Raw genomic sequence first — 26,316 nt, 5'->3', positions numbered from 1 at the left:
GATTCCACAACTGTGAAAATTCCGTAACAACAGTGTGGGGAAAAGCAACAAATTCTAGGGTTATAGCCAAATAGGGATGGAGCAGGGAAATGTAGGGGAGGAGCAACTACTAGAGAAATAAAGGGTAGGCATCTCAAACAGCTCCCAGTATGGAAAAGCTAAAGAATGAATGATTGTAGCTAGCAGGGACTCTGTTGTCATCTTTCCCTTCTGTTTGAACAACTTTGAAAGATAGAGTGACATTTCTGAAAGGAAATATCTGGTTCCCTTCTTGCTTTGTAGGGAAGAGGTAATAGCAATAGCAAGTACATTTCTATGCTGCTTATCAATGCATTTAAGAACTCCCTGTGTGGTTTACAATGTGTAAGCTAATTGTCCCCAACAAGCTGAGTACTCATTTTAGCAACCTTGGAAGGATGCCAGGCTGAATCGACCCTGCGCCCCTAGCTGGTATTGAACTCACAACCTTGTGGTTTGTGAGGGAGTGGCTGCAGAGAGCGGGATATTACAAACCCAATACTGTACTATTGCCTTGTTTGTTACTGGTTCACTTTATTTCTTTTGCTTTGTAATCTATGAGTTTCAAGGCTTTCAAAATTTATTTTTCATATAATGGTGTTTAGACTATGTTTAGTACATATATACCACCCGTGTGCAATAGTGCACTCAGATGCACCATTTTGCTGTAAGTGTCATTGTCCCCACATTGCACATGGAAACCAACTGAAAGCTACTTTAGTCTACAATCTTATTATTATTATTATTATTATTATTATTATTATTATTATTTATATAGCGCTGTAGATTTGCACAGCACTGTACATAAAACAATAAATATATAAGCGTAAGCCTGCCTATGGCGTACAATCTAAGAAATAAAAGTGATAATCCTATACATACCTGTTTGGAAGTAATTCCCAATGAAGTGATTGGGAATTACTTCTGTGTAGATGAACTCTGTATAATCATTAAGTGAATGGTATTGTGTAAAAAATCTGTCTTAAATATTGATCTGCAAGGTACCACTCACGGCCCAAAATAAGCTAGTTCTCTCATGTCTTTCTTTTCCCAACTTTCTGAATCAAGGGGTTCAAATCTGCAGGACTAATCACGAATAGCAACATATGTTTAGTATATATAAACTCTTGTAGCACTTTATTCTGGATAAATGCTGTAAATAAAAGCCTAGCAATTAACATGCATTGCTCCTCTAGATCATTTTCAATTGTTTGGAAACTGTAGATTCCAAACTTGAAATTTACAGTGTTAACATTTATGGTCTGGGAAAAAGTAGTTCTCGCTATATTCTGTCTACATGAATGTTTTACAAAAATCCCCATATTATTTATAGCGCTTTTAATTTGCCTTTGTAATAGAACTGTTTTCATATATACAACAAAGAAGAATTACTTTCATTAAGACAGAAAAAAGAGACTTAAGATAGCTGAAGTTTAATAAAGAATTTTAATGGAATACGCAATACAAAAGAGGAATATTCTTAAATGAAAAACAGCATTTGTATTAAACAAATCAAGGTGTGCAGTAGAGTAATTTAACATTTTCCTAAGCATGTAGCAATTTCTAAATGAGCTTACACAGTAAACTTTCTTACCAATATCCCTTACACCTCAAAGAATCAAAGTTCATTTCAACTAGGCCAAGCTCCCCCCCTCCAGTGGATTTGTGTAGTAGCTGAAGACACTACCAGTACTGTTAACTAAATCAGACTGGCAAGTTCATCAGAAGAAACAAGAGAAAATCATGATGTATTGAAATAATAATTTCTTATTGTTACAAACAAGGTTGCCTGCATGAGTCCATGGCTTGTAACAAATGTGGAAGGAACCAAGACTGGCAAGTCCTCTTCATGATAAAATTCTTGCCAGATTCAATTGGTTGCATCATTTAAATAAGAATCAAGTAGCAGGTAGCTGTCAAGACAACCAGGACAAGGCAAACTAAATAATCCAGTGGCAGATGAACAAGTAGCTCGATTACACTGGTAGTTTTCTATGTGCACATGAAAGGCCTTGTGTGTGTGTTCAGGATGGCTTTTCATTTACCAGCCTACAATATGTCATATAATAAAATTACTTTGAAACTCCCTTAATTTTCAAAAACTAGTTTACAATGAAGGATGTGAAGCAGGCCTTAAAAAGGCAAAATGAAGTAAGGGCCAAAAAAGACAGCCCATTAAAGCCAGCTTACGGGTGTCTTGGAGGTGTGGTGTTTACACACCGCATACTTCAAAGCCTCCTGGAAGCTGGCTGGCTGCCCAGACTTGGTTTTCAAGATGTTCTGACAGTGCAGCATTACATCTTGAAGCTGTCCTGGGGATGCGGCTGGGCCAGAAAAGGCAGCCCTTTCCCACCCAAAATAGGAATGGATTTTTTCTACTCCTGTTTGGGCTGGCTCCAGGGCAGGTTGGGGCCATGGTGTGTGGTCACTGCAACTCCGGAGCAACCAGCTCTGGAGCAGCCCCCATCTTCCCTTTTTGGGCAGCCTGTTCCACCCCTAAGTCTAATGGCACAATGTATGGAGTTAGTCATGTTGCCTACATTAGCATGAATCAGGGACAGCCACACTTTACTGTCAATACTAGAATGCTGCAAGTGAACATAATCTACACAACAGATATTTCAGAAGTATTACTATTGCTCAGAAAAAACTCTGAATGGTTGCAAGCATGAAGAGTATGATTTCCAGTATTTCAAAAAACTGAGGAAAAATTGAGGCTTTACAAATTCACTAAGCATTCTAATACTGGTCTAGTTAAAATGTGAAATGGTAAACGCCTTATAATTTGACATACAAAACATGATACATTCAGTTGCAGAAAGAAAAAAGATAGCTCCCTGTGGTTAAAACTCTAGTTTCAAAAGGAAATCTTTGGCTTTAGATATTATGCAGTTGATTTAACACTATGGAATTTTCTTACATTTTGGTACAGTGCTAATCTTTAAAGTTTTTCATATATTACATTCTTCAAATCTAATAAAGATTTTACGCTACATTTTAAAGTGCTTTTGAATATAAAAAATTGTAGGAAGCATGGGATGAATTAAAAAAAATACAACCAGAATGATATAGTCTAAAGCAGGCATTCAATGTTTTGCTGTAAGTGAAAACATATAATGGACATCAGGAATAAGGAAAGGTGGTGCAATATTTGTTTAAAAGACCATTAATTCCCCTGCTCCTTATTACACCCAAGTGCTGAATCAGGGAAATCACATAATGAACTCACTTGATTTCTTTTCTGTATCAGTGCATCACTTAAAGCTTGAAACATACTGACCAAAATTCCCTTGAAGAAAAAAAACCTGATTGTGAACATTCTGATTACTGAAAAAAATTAAAAACCAAAAAACAATTGATTTGTATTCAACTTGGCAAAATGAAGATTAAAGTTTCTTCATAAAGTACATATTTAAAAACCCATGGCCTTCCATAAAGGCAAGGCAGAATTTAAGGCAACAGCAGTATTTGGTGCAATCATGAATGCAAGGAGGTTTTTTTTTTTTCTAGTCAGACACTAGAGGACACTTTTCAGCAATAAATCATAAATGATATACTATGAATATCTTATAGAAGTATATAATAAAAAGTGTATAGCACCTATGTTTCCAATACATTCCAAACTGGGGAAAGAAATCACACATAGAACAATTAATTTTAGTGAACTGAAGGAATATATGGTCACTGCTCTGTCTTACAACAATGCAGTTTTCATTTCAGATATTTTTGTAATTTAGAAAGCCATGATCAGTTCTGATAGTATTTTGCACAAAAATAACTGTGTGCTAAGAATAATGCAGTATCAATGTTGTCATACAAAAACCTGGAGAAATAGGTCTATATGATTATCATTTCTTTTAAAAATGCAATGAAGGACTGAATTAATGTATAATGCTATGAAGAGAAGGTTTCATGAACTAGTAAAAGGCAAGGACTGTTGCAGCATCTATTAAAATTGATATAACAAATATAGTGAAGTCCCACCACTTTCTGGAGGACTCAATTAAAGGCTCATTTGGAATTGTACCATGAGCAGTAAATTGACCATACAGAGTAGAATCTTGTTTAAAAAATGAAAAATGAAATTAAAAACTCCTCACTAGATGCTACATTACATGATTAATTATTTGAAATAATCATTAATTATTTCACTGGTACGTCCAGGACCAGCCACATAACACCGGTATTAAAAGATCTCCATTGGCTGCCCATTCGCTTCCGGGCGCAATATAAGGTGTTGGTGATGACCTATAAAGCCCTAAATGGCTTGGGCCCAGGATACCTGAAGGACCGCCTCTCCCCATACTTTCCGCCCAGCACCCTCAGAACATCTGGGCAGCAATTACTTAGGGTTCCCGGGGCGAGGTTGGTCTCCACCACTAGGAGGACATTTTCCATCGCCGCCCCGGCCCTTTGGAACACGCTGCCCATAGAGCTCCGCTCAGCTACCTCCCTGGCCCAATTCAGACGGGACCTAAAGACCTTTCTGTTCCGGACCGCATTCCCTGAATAGGTCCTATAGGCCTCCTCCGCCGCACTGGCAACGGGACTGGCTAACCTGGGGCCTTTTGTTTTTATGCTTTTTGTAATTATGCTATGTTTTTAATTGTTTATTATTGTATTGTGTTTTAATTGCTGTAAACCGCCCTGATCTGATGGAAGGGCGGTATATAAATAAAAACTTTATTATTATTATTTTATTTAGATGTGTAGTAGTTTCCTAGAAAGGAGTAATAAGAGCACTAATATCCTTATATATTGTCTGCAAATATATTCTCTACCCAATATATATTGTCTACCCAATATATGTAGTAACCTTATTTGGAATATACAATAATACATGCCAAAATGGGTGGGAAAACCTTATTTACTAGAAAACGCTATATGCAGTAATCTTCCTTTCTTCACTAGTTATCATCTGTCTTATGGTTGCTTTTCAGAAGGCAGTTTTACCGGAACCAGGCCAACCTGCTTGAAGTAGTTCACCAGTTGCTTAGGAACTTCAGCTAATACCGTCTGGGAAAGTGCCTCGCGAGGAGCCTAAAACAAGGAAAGAGCACATATAGAGAAATAAATGTTGCAGAACATACTCAAACAGACCTGCATTTCCTGCTCTGTGGTGCAAAGAGGAAATAAGAGCAAATAACCCCTTCGGAAATAGTGATTAGATATATACAGTCAGCTCTCCATATCCATGGAGTCAACCAACCATGGTTCAAACATATTCACAATCCCCCCACATTCCCCCAAAGAAATCCTTGATTTTGTTGTTTTATATAAGGGACACCATTTTACTACGCCATTGTATATAATGGGGCTTCAGCATCCAAGAATTTTGGTATCAATAGGGGGTTCCAGAACCAAACTCCAGAGGATCCCAAGGGAGCATAATACTATATTTTTAAAAGTATTTTTCTTCATTGCATCGTACTGTCTAAAATTTCTAGCTACTGATAGAATAAACACTATAATAATGGGAGGACCATGAAGAATTGAAAGGGATTTGTATTAGGCTGAGGCCTAGTCATAGAGGAAGAAGTGCATACAGACACAGGGGCAAAGCGGTCAAGAGTCGAGGAAAGAGTGGAGTTAAATAAAGACATTGCTGAATCAGCAGAATCCCCAAGATTTAGGGAAGAGAGAGATGAATCCAGGGTCTGACCAAGATGGTTAGAGTTAATAGACTGAAGATCACGAAAATAGTGTGACGAGGAGGTGGAGTATAAGTAAGAGCAAAGGAGATTAAATGATGATCAGATAGAGGAAAGTCAAGTGCCAAATAGTCAGAAATGACGCAGTTTGCAGCAAGAACTAGGTCAAGACAGTGACCGAGAGAATGAGTTGAAGAGTTGGAATGTAGTTGGAGGCCAAAAGAAGCTAAAAGAGAGTTAAAGCGAGATGTTGTAGGGTTATTGGAATCATCAATGTGAATATTAAAGTCACCTAAGATCAAAGTGGGGACTGAATCTGAAAGAAATAATGTCAGCCATGATTCAAAGTCTGAGAGGAACTGGGTAGCAGAACCAGGAGGGCGATAGATAACTGCAACCTGGAGCTGTAGAAGAAAAGAGTCTAATAGGATGAAACTCAAAAGAAGAGAAATGATAGCTGGGGGGGAAAGATAGAACTTGAAACTGGCAGGAGTTAGATAGCAAGATACCAACCCCTCCTCCTCGACCTTCAGGGCGGCTTGTGTGGGTGAAGGAGAGACCACTAAAAGAAAGGGCAGCAGGGGTTGCAGTATCATGGGCTGGGGGCCAGGTTTCGGTGAGAGCAAGGAGATTAAAAGATTTGGAGAGAAAAAGGTCATGAATTGCTGCTGCTTTAGGGGCAGCAGAGCGACAGTTCCAGAGTGAACAGAGGAATGGAAGCAGGGAGACAGGAAGAGGCCGAATAGGGATCAGGTTAGGAGAAATATGTGGAGCCATGGGAAGGATAGGATTCACTGCCCAGTGATCAACAGGAGAAGGTGTGACAATGGCAGAAACAGGAAAGAAAAAAGAAAAGCTCTAGCTGGCTCTCTCTTTCTGAGGTGTTAAAGCAGTTTTGAAGCTATTGCCAACTCGGGGCTTCTGATTTGTAGTTTTCCAAACTTCTGTACTCACAGATATCACCCCATTTTCTAAAAATGCAATCAACAATCAATTTCTTCTAGGCAGAGTCTACCCCCAAAGAAGACTTGCATTATGCTTCCATGTTCTCTTGATCCCCTAAAGTAGCTATTTTTATTTTTCAGATCTTCAAGGAACATGGTTTTTGTCTGCTGCCAAACTTAAAGCTTTCTGGAAACAGACACATATTCTTTAACTTACATTTTGGAACTTCCTGAAAGGCACAAACTGGACAATATCCCGTGCAGCCGGCTCTCCTGTCAAGGACTTTAGGACACCATCATCCCCATCCAAGAATTCCATGGCTTTGAACTCAGCACTGCCAACTCCAATAATAATAACAGACATGGGCAACTTGGAGGCATTGACAATGGCTTGCCTGGTTTGGTCCAAGTCAGTGATCTCTCCGTCTGTGATTATCAGCAAGACAAAGTATTGCTGCAAGAAGTTAGAGCAAACATTAGGAGTTTAGTGGCAAATCTTAAAGATAACAGTACCAAACCTCCAGGGATGAATAGCTGAGAAGAGGACTGAGAGATAATACAGTGTAAATCCTGCTTTTATTTTTCTATTTAATTCATGATGGGTTTGAAGTTAAAGTTTGATCTGTATTCTCAGTGATGCAATAAAAATATTATTAGAACTGCCTAGAACAGGAAAATTATGAGGAAAAACACAGCTTAGTTTTCAAGACAATAGTTTCCTGTTAGCTTTGTTGAATTTATTTTAGATGAAATGTATTTTCAACAAGGAAGTAAGAACATAGAATTAAATGAATTCTATGAACAGATGAAACCTGTTCTCAAATTCAGTTAGCATTTGATGACTCAACACAGTCAAAATAATGAATACTAATATAACTTTAAATACAAAGTAAATGATAGTTATTAAATATATTTAAATTCCCTTCTTTAGAAAAAATTTTAAAAATTTAAGATTAAATCAAGTAGACTCACTGAAGCAGTCCCTTGTTGTGCTGAGTGAGCAGCAAATCTAGCAACATGATTTATAATTGGGGAGAAATTTGTTGGACCATACAGACGAATCTGAGGCAATGCTTGGCGGTAGGCATCCACAACTCCTTGAATTCCTGAAACACAAAACAACAATAGTGATTATGAAAGCTTAGATACCAGTTTATATACAGACCACTTATCAGTTGCATCACTATAGGAAGATATTAAAAAAAACATGTCCATCAAGATACGGACATGGCAATCTCATTCTGTGTACCTGAAACAATAGTTCAGCTGAAAATCTCTGGCTTTCAATATCAAATTTGCAGGTTGGGGGAAATGGAAGGGTCTATTTTTGTGATTTTCACTCTCCCTTCCTCTTACCACAATTCCTCCTGAAATACAATATAGTTCTAGGGACTTCCAAGGGAAAAGCAATGGCTTGTCATTGAAAAAAGGTAACCAGTGAAAGGGAGTGAAAAGGCAATCTTCAGGAACTCACACCTTGAAAGCTGCCACTCACAAATGGTATCAACAATGCTTCTTCAGAAAACATGCTACTCTAACAACAACACTGGTCTAAGTCCAACCTATTTTGATTAAAAAGATGTAGCGTGAAACTCTTGCACAGTTTAAGTTGACAAAAACATTTTGTTTAATTGAATCTAACTACATAGTTACTAGCAGTAGTAGTTCTTGTCCAAGGATTTATTTATTTATTTGGTAGTTTTTTTTAAAAACATATCCCAAGGTCAATGCCATGCACTCATTACAAAACACATACACACTTAATATAATTACTACTTGATTTCCAGAATTTCTTAATCCTGCTGTCCTTGATTCTTAAAGTACTAATACTTCTAAAATGCAAGGTCAGTGTAATACTACATTACAGTGTCATCTAATGACAGCACTATTGCAAACAATCTAGGACTCACCCAGATCATTTAAGAAAAATAGAACATACAGCAACAAGTATCACTCACTCCCAACATATTTCCCCTACCTGGAAGAGCCAGTGCTCATTTAAAATGGCCTCTCAGAGTGTTGAAACATGAACAGTGATGGAGTTATGTCATTCTGGCTTTCGGAGAGAATTCTATAACCTTAGATCATTACAAAAGAAATCCTGTACATGGCATCCACTGGCCACACCTCTGATACCTATGGGTACAGATCAGGCCTCTAATAATGACCTCAGTCTACAGGAAGGATTATATGCAATGAGGTGGTTGGTTCATATGCATCTGACATGATCCATAGAGCTGTGGCATGGCACAGAATTTTACGGAAGATTAATGGTTAAAGAAAACCAATTGGGGCAGCCATAAACGGATGCAAAGACTGTAAGGTCAATTCAGTGCACCTAGCACCATGTTTCTTGACCCCTATCAGATGTGTTCAATTGTGATTTCCATGTACATTACCACACTACACTCTTATAGTGCTGCTGTATCACTATTACTGCTCTGTCTGCCTCCTGTTGCATTCTGTTTTATGTAGTTTAGTAGGCCTAAAAGCTCTCTGGCTGACAATTCTAAATGCCCCTCCTTAAACTGAAAATCCCAGAATGCAACAGGAGGCAGCCAGAGCAATCAAAGAGGAATAGTAGTACTGTAACAGTGTAGTGCGTAAATCTACCTTGCCAAGTAGCACAAATTCTGGCCTTGTTACACAGCTGTTCATCTTTGTTTCTCTACCCATATTCTTGCAACCACAATTACATGACTCCAATGCTATAGGAATCCCCAGTTTACAGCTGTTCATCTCTGATTCTCTATCCACATTCTTGCAACCACTGTTATATGACTCCAATGCTACAGGGATCCCCAATTTACTGTCAAGAGGAACTATATCAATATAAGAATAGAGGGACACCCAAACACTTTGTCCTGGAAGAACCACTAGAAAGCGCTTTGGCTCCTGTTCTGATTATGAAAGAAGATCTTCTGCTCCATTCTCTTTCTATTATTTTATTATTAGATCACAAGAGAAATAAATGCTTACCTTGGCAATACGGATTGGTAGGGTTAAAGTTCAATGCAAACTCATGTGACACCTGAGAAAATAAAGAAATTATGTCACATAGTCAAAGACAGCCAAATGTTCATAAGAATACCTGAACTAAGAAACCTACCTGCCAGTCTGGAGGAACCTGAGCTCCAAATCCAAAGGCTGGGAATAGTTTATCACTGAAAGAGAAAGTAAAAGCAAAAATTGATACATTATTTTCATGTTGTTTTTCCTGCAGGCTAAACAAAATGAATCTGCTGCATGCTGAAGAAGCTGTATGCTGCCACAGGAACTTTTTCTCTGAAGTGGAACCCCCCCAAATTTTGGGGAGACAGAGTGCTAGAAACTGTACTATGGTACAGGTGACTCCTCCTTCACTTCAAATATCAGAGAGAAATTGCATTGCTGATATTCACTGTCATCTGACAGAAAAAACCTGTATCTTTTGTTTTAAATATACAGGGGTGCTGCAGAAATTAAAACAAGAAATGTAGGTTCTGATGCACATGAAGAATGAATAAAAACTATAAAAACACAGAGAGCAAAGTATTAGCTATGCCAGTGAACTACCATCCTCGGCAACAATATATTCAGGTATGAGATGTATAATCACTTACGTCTGACAATATTGACATTACTTAGCACAGAACATCAGGATAAAACTTCACATCGTTATAAAGCTTATAGCTGGATTAGTTAAAATTGGTTTGGCATACGTGTCATAATCCTGGACCACATTCCCCACAGTCCAAATGGCAGTGAGATACTCATTTATCCCATTTGGGCTTATATAGTGAAGAGAATCTGGTGACTTTGGATCTCCATTGGAGCCTGTGAAATCTATGCCCACCTGCCAAAAAAATATAGAACACAAAAATAAGTAAAAAGAGTGGATGAAAGGATCCTACACTCATGCAAGATGGCTTCAAGCAGAGAGCAGTAGTACAAAAAGTTGCTAAAACAATCACTCAAAAAGCCCAAAAGTTGATCAAGGTGAGCACTGAAACACATTAGTTTCTCCCATGACAGACGGTTCAGTTGATTAAATGTATCCAAGCTCTAAATATAGCCACTGCCACTGAAAGCAAGCAAGCTTTTCTTCACTTTATATGTCTTTTTTTGTTGTTGCTGCAGAGCTTATATAAACTCATAAGGCTATATGTTAAGTTAGAAATAAACTTATGTAAATAGATGACAACTCACGGTGAAATTAATTTGGCAGCCTCCCATGATATAATCCAGGAAAGAATATTCTGTTTCAATCTGGGGGAAAAGGCAAAAATCATTACAACTTCTACAATGCAAAATGCCAAAAAAGGCCATTCTCCCTGCACAAAACACTTCCTACCTTGCAGGATTTTACTCTAACAATGCCAGAGTTTCTATAACTCTTCTTCTTTTTCTTCTTTTCAGGGTGAATACACTCAAATTCCTCCTAGGGGAAAGCAAGCCACAGCACAAAGGTTACATGGGTCAGGGTTTAAGCTTTAAAATACTGCACAATTACTAGTTTCAATTTGGTCCAAAACATACTGCAAAAATAATCCAGTTTGAGACTGCTTTAACTGTCCTGGCTCAGTGCTAGAGAATCCAAGGAATTGTAGTTTATTGTGGCACCAGAACTCTGACACCGAAGGGCTAAATGTCTCACAAACCTACAGTTCCCAGAATTCCTTAGCATGGAGTCAGGACAGTTAATGTGGTCTCAAACTGGATGATTTCTGCAGTGTTTTTTGGACCTATGTTTCTGGTTAACCTGTAATACATTTAAAAAGTGAGTTCTGAAATGAGTATTAAGAACGACTATATTTTTCCCATCTGTATACTATACATGCTAAAACATTATAATGAGCAATAAAAAACAAATATGCCCATGCAATCAGTCACAAAGTAAGTTTTAACAGGTGCTAGGCTATTGCATGGAGGAAAATACTGGAAAGACTTTGATAGCCCACTTTAAAATGGCTAGAAATATTTAATGTTTGTGTTCCAGGATATCTGGCTGGGACAGCTGAAATACATGGTTGACTTTAATGAAGACACTAATGAAGACATCTCCACAGAGAAGACAGATATTTTAGACTGGATAAATATTTTAGATTGCAGGGAAAGCAAGGGCAGGAACTGCAAACATACTGACTTGGTTGTAAAATGGCATTAAGTGTTGCTGTTCTGGTGACTTGCAGAAACTGAATGGAACTCTGGTTTTCAAATTTCCAAAACCACATGAGGATTGTAATATGGATTTATGGTGCTCCTTGGTATAGGATAAGTTATTTGTAGAGATTCATTGAATTTCCAGTACCTTAAAATAACAAGCTCATCCATGTGTATTGTTCCAAAATGTGCTCTTTATCTTTCTGAACACTGTTTCAACAGCATGACATTTAATCAAATCTCAAGAGAAAATTATAATCTCTCGGCCTAGAATATCTTCTGATAGATGGATAAAGAGGCACAACACTGATCTTTGGAGAATAGATCTGCCTTAAAATTACCTGATAACTATTGCTATCTTGCTACTCCTCAAAATTTTGGCCATTACTGAGCTGAACAATTATATCAGCCATGGATAATTTGGGACTATGAGAATGTGAAGAGATTTTCTAGCACTTTTCAGACTAACTGAAAGAAAGAAATTGGTAGCATGAGCTTTCACAGATTTCAGTCTACGTCCTCAGATGCATTTGATACTATGAGAGTTAGGGAAAACCCAGCCAGATATAGCTTTTGTTCTGTTTGCTAAGGCATACCTGACTGAAGTTATGTATTACAAGTTAGGAATCAGGATATCATAATCATAGTAGAAAACAGAATAGAACAGAACAGAAAGTATATCCTAGTACATATGAGGAATTAGGACAGCTCTTAATCTCATTAGAAGAAGCAGTTCTAACTTAATTATTCAAGGAGTTTGAGTGTAAATCTGTTTCTTCACGTCATTCAAGTCTCAATAAGCAAAACCACAAGTTATTTTAGAGGGAAGCTAGAATAAATCTCTTATTTCTATTATTATTTTTTTGCAATCAGTTCATTTAATTATTCAGAGAGTGTAAAAATAAAAGCTCACCGGAGAGCTGCCAGCTGCATTCTGTAGCTGGGACAGGTTAGTTTCAAAAGAGCCTATCAAATCATGTGACCCATCACTATCATAATCATAACAGTGGACCTGAAAGGAAAGAAATAATAGCCAATGGACAAGGGGGACTTTATAACGAAGAAATGCTGCTGCTCACCACTTGATCTCTTGCTTCCAACAGCTTTGCAGTGATGCATGTGAACTCCCCTATCAAATCTGAACTGGTGCTGTCATCCATATCACTAACTGAAACCTAATAGTAAGAGAGACACCCCAAATTGAGTCTTTGAGGAGGAGCACACCTACTCACCTGTTTAGTATGCAACAGAAAGGCAACTCAAAGTAAATAAAAATAAAACAGATTGCTTGCTCCAAGGCTAAAAGATTAGGCAAAAATCCAGTTACAGAAGCATGCAAGAAATTGAAAAAATCAAGCAGAATTGAAATTTCTGTATGCACAGAATAAGGAATAGGAACTATTGTACAGGGGAGAAAAGTCACCCAACTACAAATTGTATCAGGACCTAGCTGTCTTATCCAAAGTTCTCACTTATTTGTTAGAACTTTGCATGAGTACTTTTTTCTATAATATCCAGTCATGCAAAAACCTGCAAGCTCATACTCAAAAATCAAATCAAATATGACCTGAATGTCCATGCCAAGTCACTTAATTAGTCTGCAACATAAGGAATAGAACACAGCTACTTATTTGGGGCTGATGAGAAATTGGAGTGATGCTGTATATTAAGGAAGGTGCTTCACACCTTTCCACTGTACTTGCTTACTTGCAAGATGCAGAAAACAGAGTAATTCATTCTAGATGTATTCAGTGTGTTGTTCAGTGAGGCCTAAGAGCTCTCTGGCTAAGAATTCTAAATGCCCCTCCATAATCTGCAAATCCCAGAATGCATCAGGAGTCAGCCAGAACAGTTAAAGTGAAATAGCAACGCTATAAGAGAGTAGTACGGTAATCTAGGCCATGAATTACTACTAAAAAGCAATATACCTTTATTTCAGCACAATGGCAGAGAGAGGGAAATCTAGTTTTCTCCTTAGATGCAAGAGGCTGATGGGTGCTCCTGACTACTATTTGAAAAAACAAGGCAAAAAAACCAAATGCAAGAGAACTCTTAAAGCTGCTACTCTGACACACAGGGAGAAGATGCACACTATCAAGCATAGCCATGGTTTCCTCATCACTTCTCTAGTTAATTTTAAATAAAGAGGAAGAGTGAAAGTACCCTTGAAAGACCCAATGGAGAGTTCTTGGATACAAAATGGCTATTCATCTCATCCTCTGTCAATCCTCTGGGAATGGTCAGACCAGTAAGAACAAACTCATTTTACAGATGTCTTATTTACTCATTTCAGGTCCCAGAACTATGCTCAATAGCTCAAAATTCACTGTTATGATCTTACAGCCTTCAGAGAGATAAATTTCCTCTGATAACAGCTTAATAGGGACAATCCATTGTTCCTCATTATTCACTCTCAGTTCAACAGTGGAAGTAAGATGTAGGTTAATTTGCCAAAAACCACAAATAAGGAAGGTTTAAAATGACAATCCTGAGAGGATCCTCGATAATTTGTCCTTTGCTTTTTCACTAAGGATGTCTGACATACTCATTTTCTTGTTGTAGGTATAAAATTCCCCTTCAAAAGTATGACTCAGCTTCTGCCATGTAGTTTTAATTAACAAGGAGAACCAGCACTTCTCCAAGTGCCCTAAAGAAGAGCACTCTGCTGTTTTATTATAAGTGAATAACAAAAGGAAGCCTTTGGAGGATGAAGGACTGTTGACTATAAGTTGGGGTAGGTGGTACAATTTTGCATGTTGACCTGTACAAAACAAAAAATTAGATGAAGCTTTCTAATTAGTTTATTGCTTCTTATCAGGCATGCACTCTGTCCTGAATTTTCTACAGCCTCTCCTGAGTATTTTCCTGTGTATTTTACTCCAATACTTGACATCAGAAAGCATTATTCTATTTTAGCTACTGCATTAGATCTGGTACTTAAAAGCTATCATTACTCCATTAATTCACAGTGGTATATCTGTGCACCTACTACTACTATCAGCATCTTTGATTTAACTAAAGATTGCATTTCTACCATATGCCTTCTTAACAAAGAAAAAAACAACAACAACAGTATATGATAGCTGGCAGGTTTGTACACAAAATCCTATGTTACAGGGAACCTAACAGTCTGACCTATCAGTTTTGTCAAAGAGTGGATAGCCCATTAGATCTATTCGCTTGTGAGCATCAGCCAAGTAATTATATATCTGCTCACTTGAGGTACAGTGAGATTACAAAGACTTTGCAAAGCTCTGAAACGCTTTGGTATAAAGACAGTGTTTAATTAGATACATCAGGGGGGAAAAACACAGCTTGAAGTGAAGCTCCTCAAAACGGCATTTCCGGTACATTCAGGTCATATTTACAAGTTTTCCCCAGAACCAACCATACTTCAGACTTACTTTGGAAAATGTAAGCTGATATTTAGGTCTTCACAATCTTGCTCTTCAAGAAAAAAACATTTCTTAAGCGTGTCAGATTATTTTTTTAAAATTATTTTAAAAAAAAACCAGTTAATAAAATTCTGTTGCTGTCCACAGTGGATGTACTATGAAACACAATCTATTCTGAAAGCAAAGAATAGGAGGAGAAAGAAAATAGCTGCTTGTTTAAATGAAGACAGAGAATGGAATGATGGAAACCTACTGGCCTGGTATTTGGGAGAAATTCATAAATGGGCTAATTCCTCATACTGCCAGGATAGGAAGGTATCACAGTGGAGTTCTCCCTTTCCTGTTTACTAAGACCCTTTGAGCCTATCTCCCACTTCCTAACATTATAAGACTAAAGTCAGACTACTGAAGCAGGAGGAAGCCAAACATAACTCTACTCATATCAACAGGGTATGAGAAGTGACTGGAATATAACTAGGTTGAGGACAAAATGGGAGGAGGCAACAGGAGAAGAGTGTTGCACAGATCAGTTTCTTAGCTGATATCACCAGAACCATGGATTAGATTGTAGCAAGGTCTTCTGCTTGCTGATATTTGTGTTTGGTCCAAGGAAGAATAAATAAGCTCAAGCCCAGCTTCCACCTGTATTTTCCCTTCAGTTCTTTTTGTTCCTATTGTTATCAAGGTATGGCGGTTTGCAATGGGATGTAGAAGGGACTGACATACCCAAAGTAACCAGGACAAAAGTAATCAATGCTGTTGACATCAACCAGCTTTGGCTGAAAACGTTGATATCATGGAGTGGCTGCCAGCAATTGATCTGAGACAGTGAAGCCTAGAGAAGAATCAGTTCAGTTGGTCCCAGGTGGCTGCCATATTGGTCATCAAGGCATCTTCCATTCCCCCCCCCCTCCTGCTTCCTAACGGGAGGCTGACTTATTGCTAATATAAGCCCAACTGTTGGTGCCCCAACTGTTTCAGTGAGGACTAAGGTATTGAGAATGTCCTCCATAGCAAAGGCTTTTTAAATCTGCTGCTTAACCTGCCTGGTAAGGTTCAGGTAGTGGGCACACTTATCCATACTCTATTTGGTGTGCTTCTTCCCTGTAGTTTGTTGTGGCCCCAGAGCGCTCTGGCAGAAAAGGCTAAATGTTTCACAAAACTATAATTCCTAGAATTCCATAGAATTGAGCCATGGCAGTTAAAGTGGTATGAAACAGGATTATTTCTGCAGTGCGGATGCAGCCCATATGGTATTTATCTATCATGGACAATATGAGGAGTTAACTCACACCAGACACGGAATACTTCATACCAGCACCATCAGTACACATCAGAGAAATTAGGAAGCAGGAGGGGTGGGGAGGGAAGAAGCACACCAAATACAATGACAAATTGACTATGCTTATACATGTTCACATGGCTTGGTTTTACTTGTGATCTTACTTTAAAACCAGAATTCATGCTGCAAGAAATTTTATTTAATCAAATTAGTTATCTTTCACTTCTTTGAAACACTGAGAAAAAGAATAACTCTTGTCACCTTTATTGGTTTGTTGAAATCACCACCACAGAATGTTTGCAGAGGAACACTGAACTTTTTCCAGCAAGGATTTAAATTGTTTTTAATCACCTACCAAAAAAAAAAAAAAAGACAATGACAATGACATTAATAATAATAATAATAATAATAATTTCTTCCTGCCTCTCCCCCAGGTAGTACAGCATGTTAAAAAACAAAACACAATAAAAACACATAAAACCAGCCTTTAAGAAACCATTAAAGTACACTCGTATGAGTACATTCTTTAAAATATACAAATTAAAGTCATGTTTTCAAATTGACTGAGTAGGCCTGTCAGAAGAGATGCATCTTTAATGTTGTTTTAAATGTCGTCAGCATTGTCAGCTGTCACATTTCTTCCAGCAGGTCATTCCACAGTCTAGAGGCAGCAGATGAAAAGATCCGCTGGGAAACCATTGCCAGTCAAGTCTTGACTGGTTGCAGCAAACGTTTCCCAGAGGAACTGAGTGTACAGGATTATACAGGAGAAGTCGATCCTGTAGGTAACCAGGACCCAAACCATATAAGGCCTTAAAGGTAATAACCAACACTTTGTATATTGCCCAGAAATGAACTGGCAGCCAGTGGAGTGATTTTAAAGTTGGTGTAATGTCATCACTCCTGCATGTACCCAGAATCAGTCTAGCTGCTGTCTTTTGAACCAGTATAAGTAAAGTATATTGCTGAAAGCACAATGTTCCATTCTCTTCTTCACAAAATGCTGCACAGGACTTTTCTGCTGCTATCATATTTTTCCATGAGTATTTTAGGACAATGGTTCTCCAGAACACTACTCAAGTTACATAAAACATATAACTCCTCAGCATGATATAACACCTTTTAATGTCCAAAGGCTGATGAAAACCTACCTCTGATCGGTAGACAAGCTGCCATTTTCCACTATCACTCTGCTTGTAAAACTCCAAAAATGGATCAGATTTGCCCAAAAAATCCTGCACAGGAAAAACATACATTATTTGTTCATACAAACAATGCATCTAAACGTTAGAAATGTAAACCTGAAGCAACACATCTTTCTGTCAATTGTATTACATACATTTTACTGCTGGCAAAATATACACACACATTTCAGGACTTTAGTAAATAGCTCACCTTTGCTGTGAAATTATCATTTTCTGACATGTATGTTTCTGCTCAATAATTTTTTTAAAAAATTAATAGGCTGAATATTATATATGCTCAGACTTAGTCAAGTTAAGAGCATCTTAACTGGTTGACCGGCCGAACCCAAAGGGTGCTCAACAATGGCTCTTTTTCCTCCTGGAGGGAAGTGACCAGTGGGGTCCCACAGGGCTCTGTCCTGGGCCCACTGTTATTCAACATCTTTATCAATGACCTGGATGACAGAATTGGGAGCACACTTATCAAATTTGCAGATGACACCAAATTAGGAGGAATAGTTAATACTCCAGAGGACAGGACCAACATTCAAAATGATCTGAATAGACTAGAAAGCTGGGCCAAAGCTAACAAAATGAAATTCAACACAGAGAAATGTAAGGTACTGCACTTAGGGCAGAAAAATGAAATGCACAGATATAGGATGGGAGACACATTGCTGAATGAAAGTACATGTGAAAGAGATCTAGGAGTCCAAGTAGACCATAAGTTGAACATGAGTCAACAGTGTGATGCGGCAGCTAAAAAGGCCAATGCAATTCTAGGCTGCATCAATAAAAGTATAGTGTCTAGATCAAGAGAAGTAATAGTGCCACTGTATTCTGCTCTGGTCAGGCCCCACCTGGAATATTGTGTCCAGTTCTGGGCACCACAATTCAAGAAGGACATTGAGAAACTGGAGCTTGTCCAGAGGAGGGTGACTAAAATGGTGAAAGGTCTGGAAACCTTGCCCTATGAGGAACGACTCAGGGAGCTGGGGATGTTTAGCCTGGAGAAGAGAAGGTTAAGAGGTGATATGATAGCCCTGTTTAAATATTTGAAAGGATGTCACATTGAGGAGAGAGCAAGCTTGTTTTCTGCTGCTCCAGGGAACAGGACCCGGAACAATGGATGCAAGCTACAGGAAAAGAGATTCCACCTCAACATTAGGAGGAACTTCCTGACAGTAAGGGCTGTTCGACAGTGGAACAAACTCCCCCGGAGTGTAGTGGAGTCTCCTTCCTTGGAGGTCTTTAAGCAGAGGCTAGATGGCCATCTGTTGGGGATGCTTTGATTTGGATTTCCTGCATGGCAGGGGGTTGGACTGGATGGCCCTTGTGGTCTCTTCCAACTCTATGATTCTATGATTCTATGATCTTGCTCTAAAAAGACCAATTAATGACGGGTATTATTATTGTGCTTCTAAGGGAAATCTATAATCTGAGAATCATCTATAGCTCAGAGTGCTATCTAAAGTGTAAAGTCTATGCACATCTCTGATTTCAACCCTTCTCAGAAATTGCAGACAGATCCATTTTTATCTAGACCATTAATTAGCACACTTACTGCAGTTACCTTCTTGGTGGCTTTGTTTAATACATTCTATTTCCTGCAGTCCATTCACAGCTCTATAATATTAGTTCTACATTAGTACTTCTACTGAAATTCCAAAGAGTAGCAATATCCTCTTGTCAATGAAATTTTAAACAAATATATGTTTATACTATTTCCTAGATTTTTATGACAACCCTCAGACTTCTTTGCCAAGACTGTCATATATTTCTTATAAATACATCATATATTCTAGTTTGATCTCACAGTGCTCTACTGTAGAGGGATATTAATGTATCATCATATCAGAAGATTTAAAAAATGGCATCTTGAAATTGGCCTAAGGCATATAAACCACATTCCAATCCAGAAATAATATGGTACAGTCGGCCCTCCATATCCATAAATTCGACATCCATAGAATTCAACAATCCAAGTCTGGAAAAGATCCCCCTACCTCCCCCCCAAAATTCAAAAAGCAAAACTTGATTTGCCATTTTATATAAGGGACATCATCTCACTACACTACACCATTGTATATAATGGGACTTTTGAGCGTCTACTGATTTTGATATCCACAGGGGGTCCTGGAACCAAACCCCAGCAGATACCAAGGACCCACTATACTATTAAATTATGAAACACACGAACATTTTCTAGTGCTACTGTGGAAGCCTGATACTCTGTCAGAATATCAGAATATGCTCTTGTCTGAACACCACAATAATCCATAGCATTATGTGCATACTTGCAAGGAGGATGGAAGCCTTTGCTTTTCTTTTTAATTAACTGGGGATTTCCATTTTGGCCAAACTTAGAACTGTGGCTAATTTTTTGATCAAACTAAATTAGTCAAGTTCAGAAACCATGGTTTGAACCATGGCTTGTTTCCTTGGTACAGACTGACATTTTGCGCCAGCCTGGGGCTGATTTTGGGACTCAGTAGGGCTTGGCATCCATATGTGCCCAGTCTATATGCGCCCAGCCCTACATTCGGCGCACGTGCACCATCTTGCTGCACACGGGGTGTGCAACAATTATTATTATTATTAACCTTTATTTATAAAGCACTGTAAATTTATGCAGCGCTATACATACAATCTTTTTAATTGGATGGTTCCTTGCCCTCAGGCTTACAATCTAACAAGACACGACACAAAAGGAGAAGGGAGTGGTGGTGGGGAAGGGACTTCTCTAGTAGAATAATATATATGAAATACATGGCAATACAGGAAATGATTCAATAAAACAGGCAACAAAAGAACATCAAATAGCAAGTGACAGTTATGCAATGCCTGGGAACGCTTCCCTGAACAGGATGGTCTTCAACTCCGTTTTGAAGCTGGTTAAAGAAGTGATGGCTCTTGCTTGTGGGGGAAGAAGGTTCCAGGAGTGAGGGGCAGCGAGTGAAAAGGGGCAAATCTGAGATGGGGCAGAGGAAATCCTGGGCTGGGACAGCAGACCTTGCCTACCAGAGCAGAGGGCCCGAGTGGGAAGGTGAAGAGAAAGAAGGTCTGATAAGTAAGGAGAGGCCAGCCCATGGAGGGCTTTAAACGTGGACAGCAGGAGCTTATACTGAATGCAGAAAGGGAGGGGGATCCAGTGAAGGGATGCCAACACAGGAGAGATTTGGTCAGAGCGGTGGGCGGATGTGATAATGCATGCAGCTGAATGCTGGACAGAAATTAAAGGACGAAGGTGAGAAAGAGGACAATGACGCTCGGGTGTCCGAGCACCCAAATGGAGCTCATTAGAAGTTTGAGACCACTTTAACTGACTGACTCAATGCTAGGGAATTTTGGGAACTGTAGTTTTGTGAGACATTTAGCCTCCGCTGTCAGAGAGCTCTAGTGCCACAATAAACTACAATTCCTGGGATTCCCTAGCACCAAGTCAAAGCAGTTAAAATGGTCCCATACTGGATTATTTCTGCAGTGTGTTTTGGACCATTGTTAAATGGAAAATATTTATTTAAAAAATAATTCTTCCTTTCTGATTACATACAGGAGAAAATTCTACTCCCATCAGTACCCATCAATTGTATCAATTGTAAAAGTTGTATCCATTTAACTGTATCAATTAAAAATTGTATCCATTTCGAAGTATTTGGCTTTGTTAATATTTTTTTACATTTTATGCTTCTTCCTAGCCCTGGGTTTCTGTGATGAAGAATTCGGCAAATCTGTAAAGCTTGCACACTATTTTAACTCACTTCCTTTAGATCTAATTAGGGTACTGCCCAGAAGTGCAATACAGGGAGGGACAAAATGAGTGATTTATCCTCAAATAAGAATTCTGCCTCTTCCGCCATAAAATTATCCTTCAGTCCCTAAATTTCTAGCATTGCGGACAGTGAGACATGGAAAATTGTTCACATCCAGAACTCATATTTGAGGTGTTTGTGTTCGTTTGATAGATCTGCCTGCCCCTTTTCTTTGGGTGTGTAATCTGTATTTCTAAATTGTCAACTCAAGTTCTGAATTATTGCAAAACTAGAAATGTAGGGACTGGAGTAGAATTTCCCTTGGGAGACAGAATTCTTATTTAGGAGGCAATGCTGTCACCCCTCCCTATAGCTATATCCCGGGTACAGCCCAGCTGTGCATATACATATGATAGTTATCCACCTTGTTGGTTCAAATATCAAATGAACTCATAAGTTATTTTCTAAACACCATTTACCTTTTTGTCCAAATTCCGAGCTTCAACATCTAGTGATATAACTCTAGTGTCTTTAATTTCTTCTGCAGAAATCTACAGATTGAAAGAAAATTTATTTTATCCTAGTCTTAGGAAGACTTTGGAAAATGACAGTGCTTTCTTTGTGCTAAAAAACAGTTATAAACACACAAATTATAAAATATGGTATTGTAAATGACAAATTTTTAAATCAAGAAATATGTTTCAAATACATTAAGTTTTAACTGAATTTTCAAGCAGTGTTATTTAATTTTGCAAGCACTGTTATTTACTCTACATTCTTAAACAAGCAATAAGTGTGTGTTTTTACCGTAATAGTGCCTTTTCCTGCAGGTTTCCCTTTCTTCAGCATTAAAGGCTGAGTGAATGTTTTACTTGACACAATCTATAGATATAAAATACATAAATTATGAATGTCATGCAAGGAAGAATAGGTAATATGTTCTACACTATTATCAAGTAGTATATATTTGTAACCTGCTGAGGATGTACCTCTTCAGAAAAAAATTAAAAGTGGATATTTAATTGCCAAGAAGACATCTACTAATGCACATACAGTATTATACTATCAATCGTAACTACTTACTTAGTCTGAAATGTAATCATGATTCCCTATAGCCTTTGCCCCAAGGTGAGATTAACATCTACTCACCAGAGAGTATTCTTGGCTAGGGCCCCAACGATTTGGAACAACCTTCCGGAAGAACTTCGACTCATTCCCACCTTGGATGCCTTCAAAAAGGCGCTGAAAACATACCTCTTCAGGCAAGCATACCCTCCTGATCTTTTATAGATTCAACAAGTTCACTACCTCCCAATCAGGAGTCTACCTCAGGCTGTGATAAATTTTTATATTGTACCAATTGTTTTTAGATGAGATATGTTTATATTGTGATTTTAAATAACTGTTATTAGTATTGTTGTGTTTGTATAATTTTGTTGTAATCCCGCCTCAATCCATCGGGAGAGGCAGGACAATATAAATAAATCTTATTATTATTATTATTATTTCAACATAAAGATAAAAGAATAATGAGAAACCAATTTTAACTTTTTCCTAAATTCTTTGCAAATCTATGTCAGGCTGCACCTTTTGTATACCAAACATTCTCACATGTCAACTTCTAGTCTAAAAGTGAGTGTGAGAGGAGACACTACAGTGGAATTATTATACAGTTGTCCCTCCATATTCGCAAGGGTTAGGGGAACAAGACCCCCGTGAATATGGGAAAACCGCAAATAACAAAAACACTGTTTTTACCTGAGAGGACACCTCTCTAGGAATCTCTAGGTCCTCCAGTGCAACTCTGTGGTCAATGTCCAACATACACTGACCATAGAATGGCACTGGAGTACCTACAAATGGTCTTTCAGTGCAACGTTTAGTTAAGGTTGCCCACAGAGTTGCACTGGAGGACCTAGAAAGTCCTAGAGAGAATATATTAATGAAATCCGTGAATAATCAAATCTGCAAATATCAAAGTTGCAAATATGGAGGGATGACTATATATGCACTAGTCACAGTGAAATAGGTAAGTAGCTGGTTTTACAGTTTCTAACACTACTGCCACCAACAATGCAATAAACAAGCATGCCCAAGATGTCCTGTGCCCCCCCAACTTCCCCTCAAAAGAGCGGAAGAAGATTCTATTTTTACATACAAGCAGCTTCTGACAGTTAGTTGCCTCTATATTTGTGCAACTAAGGCACTATATAGACGGGCGCAAGGGGGCGCCGTCGTCACATGTGAGGGGCGGCGGTTCCAGACGAGGGCATCAAAATGGCAGCGCCCTGTACAGATGGGTGCCACCAGTTTGACACAACGGACGCTTAGCATTTGCACATCGCGACGCTATTGTGACATCACGAGTGCACCGTTGGTGCACTGAGGAGTCACAATGGTGCCGCAAAAAGAACCCGCTTTTTGTGGGTTCTTTTTGCTGAGCGAGGAAGCCACGCAGTTTGTCCGCTGCAGCTACCTTGTGCAGCAAAACAAGGTGCAGGCAGACTGCCCTTTTTAGGCAGTCTGTACCCCGCCTAAAAATTGAACTTTGTACAAGTTACTTTTATAAACTGTCTTGGATCTCATATTTGGAGAAAAGTGAGGTATAAGTTAATAAATAAATAATACTGTTTTACAAAGCACGTGATAGTTTCAGCTTTCCAGTACCTGTCCCAAGGTGCACTCTGCCCCTCCAAGGTAGTCATCATCATTTAAATCGTATGATTTGTTATCAATGTCATATACACCAAATTTCAGTTTCTGAACTTTCTCAAAATAATAATCAATCAGCAGCTTCTTTGAGAACTGAGGATTCTGGCAATTCTTTACTCTTTCTGTTCGATCCAGCTGTAGGAAGAAGAAAAATGGTAAAGTCTTGCTTAATAGTTTCTTTCACAGAATAGGAGCTCGATCCTATGCAACTGTAAGTATTTAACTTTGGAAGCATCTCTACAGTAGACTGGAAGAAACTCCTGTTTGAAACCCTGGACATTTGTTGTCAGTCAAAGCGAACAGTACTGAGATGAATCAATAGTACAACTCAGAATAAGGCAGCTCCCTATTAAAAATAACCTGCTGCTGTAGCTAGTACAAGCTATAAAGTTAATGGCCTTCAAAATACTATTAATGCACAGTCTATATTTTCTACAAAAATCCTGCCTTTTATTTTTTGTTTCATATTGAATAACTTTTTTAACATGGTAAAATAAACAATGGTTGTAGGTAGCCATGTTGACCCATGATTTAAAAAATCACAAGCCACAGTAGAATAATACTTTGATGCAACAAAGTTGAAGTCTTCTGATAGCGTTTTGGGCAGTACGTTTACCAAAATGTCAAGTTTATGTAGTAAATGCTAAGTGTGTTGTTGTTTTGGGACAATTACATACCCACCATTCTCTGTACCTCTCCTGCCCCCACCCCTTCTGTTGAGCGTATTAAAGGTATTACATGTTAAGGAAAAAGCAACATGGGACATACAGTGATTGAAATAAAACATGTATGTGAGAGTCAGAGTGACTCAGCAGAAACAAATCAGAAGCCACACAGGTGTAGAAGGTAATACAATTAGCAAGTCCTGAATGCCAAGGACAGAAATGCAAAGTGGATAATTGAACACACCTGAGAATTGTTAAGTGGTCAAGGCTGAGATGATGAAATCATCAAATCTGGATAGAAACAAGAGAACCAATGAGAATGGATGTACACGCCCACTGGGTGGATACTGACAAGAGTGGGTGGTATGATCCAAGGACTATAATAATGACTATGATTCCCAATGTATTTTGTGGGTAGTAGTTCGGTAGTATTGGAGTAGTGAGGAGTATTGTTGTGTAGTTTGGAGCTGTATATAGTAGAATAAAGTAGATCTTTTATATAAGACTACTGAGTTGTCTGGTGTCTTGGGTGAAGATACAAGAGCCAGCTGAAGAAGTGGGAAGACTTCTGTGGAAGCAAGAGTGAGAAGGCTTGGAGAGTTTGTCAGGGTCTTCAGCCTATTCTCTGTAACTCTGCTGCTTTTGAGCAAAGCTTTATCCACTGGCCAAAACTGGTCAGCGTCGGTGCGCAACAAGGTGGTGAGTTCGAGCCAGAGGTGAAGAGCTACAACTCCCATCATCCCTGACATTACAACCACAAGTCACATTAATTGTTACACTCTTTCTGAACTATGGATGCTTTCCTTTGAAATGTCTCTTTAAGAAGTTACATTGAACAAATGCAGTGTCACTTTCTTGCCCTCAGTCCCAATGACCAACATTTAGGAAATGAATTAGCAGATTATTCATGAGAACAACAGTATTTTATAGGAACCTAAATATAAAAAAAATAAATAACAGTTAAAAATTGGGATGTAGTACCAAAAATACGTTACATTTTGTGGTCATTAAAAAAAAACCTGTAATTTTTTAATGAAAGTTAAAAGACAGTAAATGTTTCTATAAAATAAATAAATCGCTGCTCAATCCACAAAACACACTTCCTTAGAATTAATTTTCATTGAAATGATAGTCCAAATGTTTGTAGAGTAGGGCTGATAGGTTTTTAAAACAGTAATAAGGGGCTGTTAACACATAATACAATAAGGGGCTGGAACACATGAGGCCTACCTCAAGTCTCATGAGAGGAAATCCTCTCAGTCAGAGTTCCAGGCTCCAGTGAGATCTCAAATCTCATAGGAACCCAAAGGCCCTGGAAATCTTGCAGTGACAAGCCATCAGATGTCAAGAGGGGGGAACTTTACTGCTGTAAAGCCAAGTGGGGCTCTTGGTCTGGAAAAGAATGAGAGGGCAACATCCATGCTCACAACAGATCTCCTTCAACTTGTGGGATGTAATTTGAGGACAGTGTGTTTGACTGATATGAGCAAATACATGATTGTGGTTTCCTGTTTCATGTTCACAGGGAACACATTTTCTGGCCTTAAATAAAGGATATCCCTTACAATAAG

At 38.4% G+C, this 26,316-nt stretch overlaps 1 protein-coding gene across 5 annotated transcripts in view; it reads right to left on the bottom strand.

Moving 5' to 3' along the window:
* Positions 1-26,316, bottom strand: part of CPNE1 (copine 1) — a 66,556-nt gene that overhangs the window by 429 nt on the left and 39,811 nt on the right. For 2 of the 5 annotated variants that reach the window (XM_089514196.1, XM_089514195.1), the window contains exons 3-16: positions 24,036-24,215; positions 22,176-22,250; positions 21,848-21,919; positions 17,584-17,667; positions 16,694-16,783; positions 12,669-12,767; positions 10,947-11,033; positions 10,802-10,861; positions 10,315-10,448; positions 9,723-9,777; positions 9,593-9,644; positions 7,586-7,719; positions 6,831-7,067; positions 1,446-5,058 (exon numbers count right to left, since the gene is read on the bottom strand). In XM_089514196.1, the coding sequence (XP_089370322.1) occupies positions 4,942-5,058; positions 6,831-7,067; positions 7,586-7,719; positions 9,593-9,644; positions 9,723-9,777; positions 10,315-10,448; positions 10,802-10,861; positions 10,947-11,033; positions 12,669-12,767; positions 16,694-16,783; positions 17,584-17,667; positions 21,848-21,919; positions 22,176-22,250; positions 24,036-24,215 (1,476 nt within the window). In that variant the 3' untranslated portion in view covers positions 1,446-4,941. Of the gene's footprint in view, positions 1-1,445; positions 5,059-6,830; positions 7,068-7,585; positions 7,720-9,592; positions 9,645-9,722; positions 9,778-10,314; positions 10,449-10,801; positions 10,862-10,946; positions 11,034-12,668; positions 12,768-12,834; positions 12,931-16,693; positions 16,784-17,583; positions 17,668-21,847; positions 21,920-22,175; positions 22,251-24,035; positions 24,216-26,316 lie in introns of those variants that run through there. The other 3 variants (XR_016280396.1, XM_089514197.1, XM_089514198.1) reach the window with 3 other exon arrangements.

This window comes from Sceloporus occidentalis, unplaced genomic scaffold (genome assembly GCF_023333645.1).
Source record: "Sceloporus occidentalis isolate IW3139 unplaced genomic scaffold, rSceOcc1.0.p SCAF_3, whole genome shotgun sequence".
Lineage (NCBI taxonomy): Eukaryota > Metazoa > Chordata > Lepidosauria > Squamata > Phrynosomatidae > Sceloporus > Sceloporus occidentalis.
This window is presented reverse-complemented; position numbering and strand designations above follow the sequence as displayed.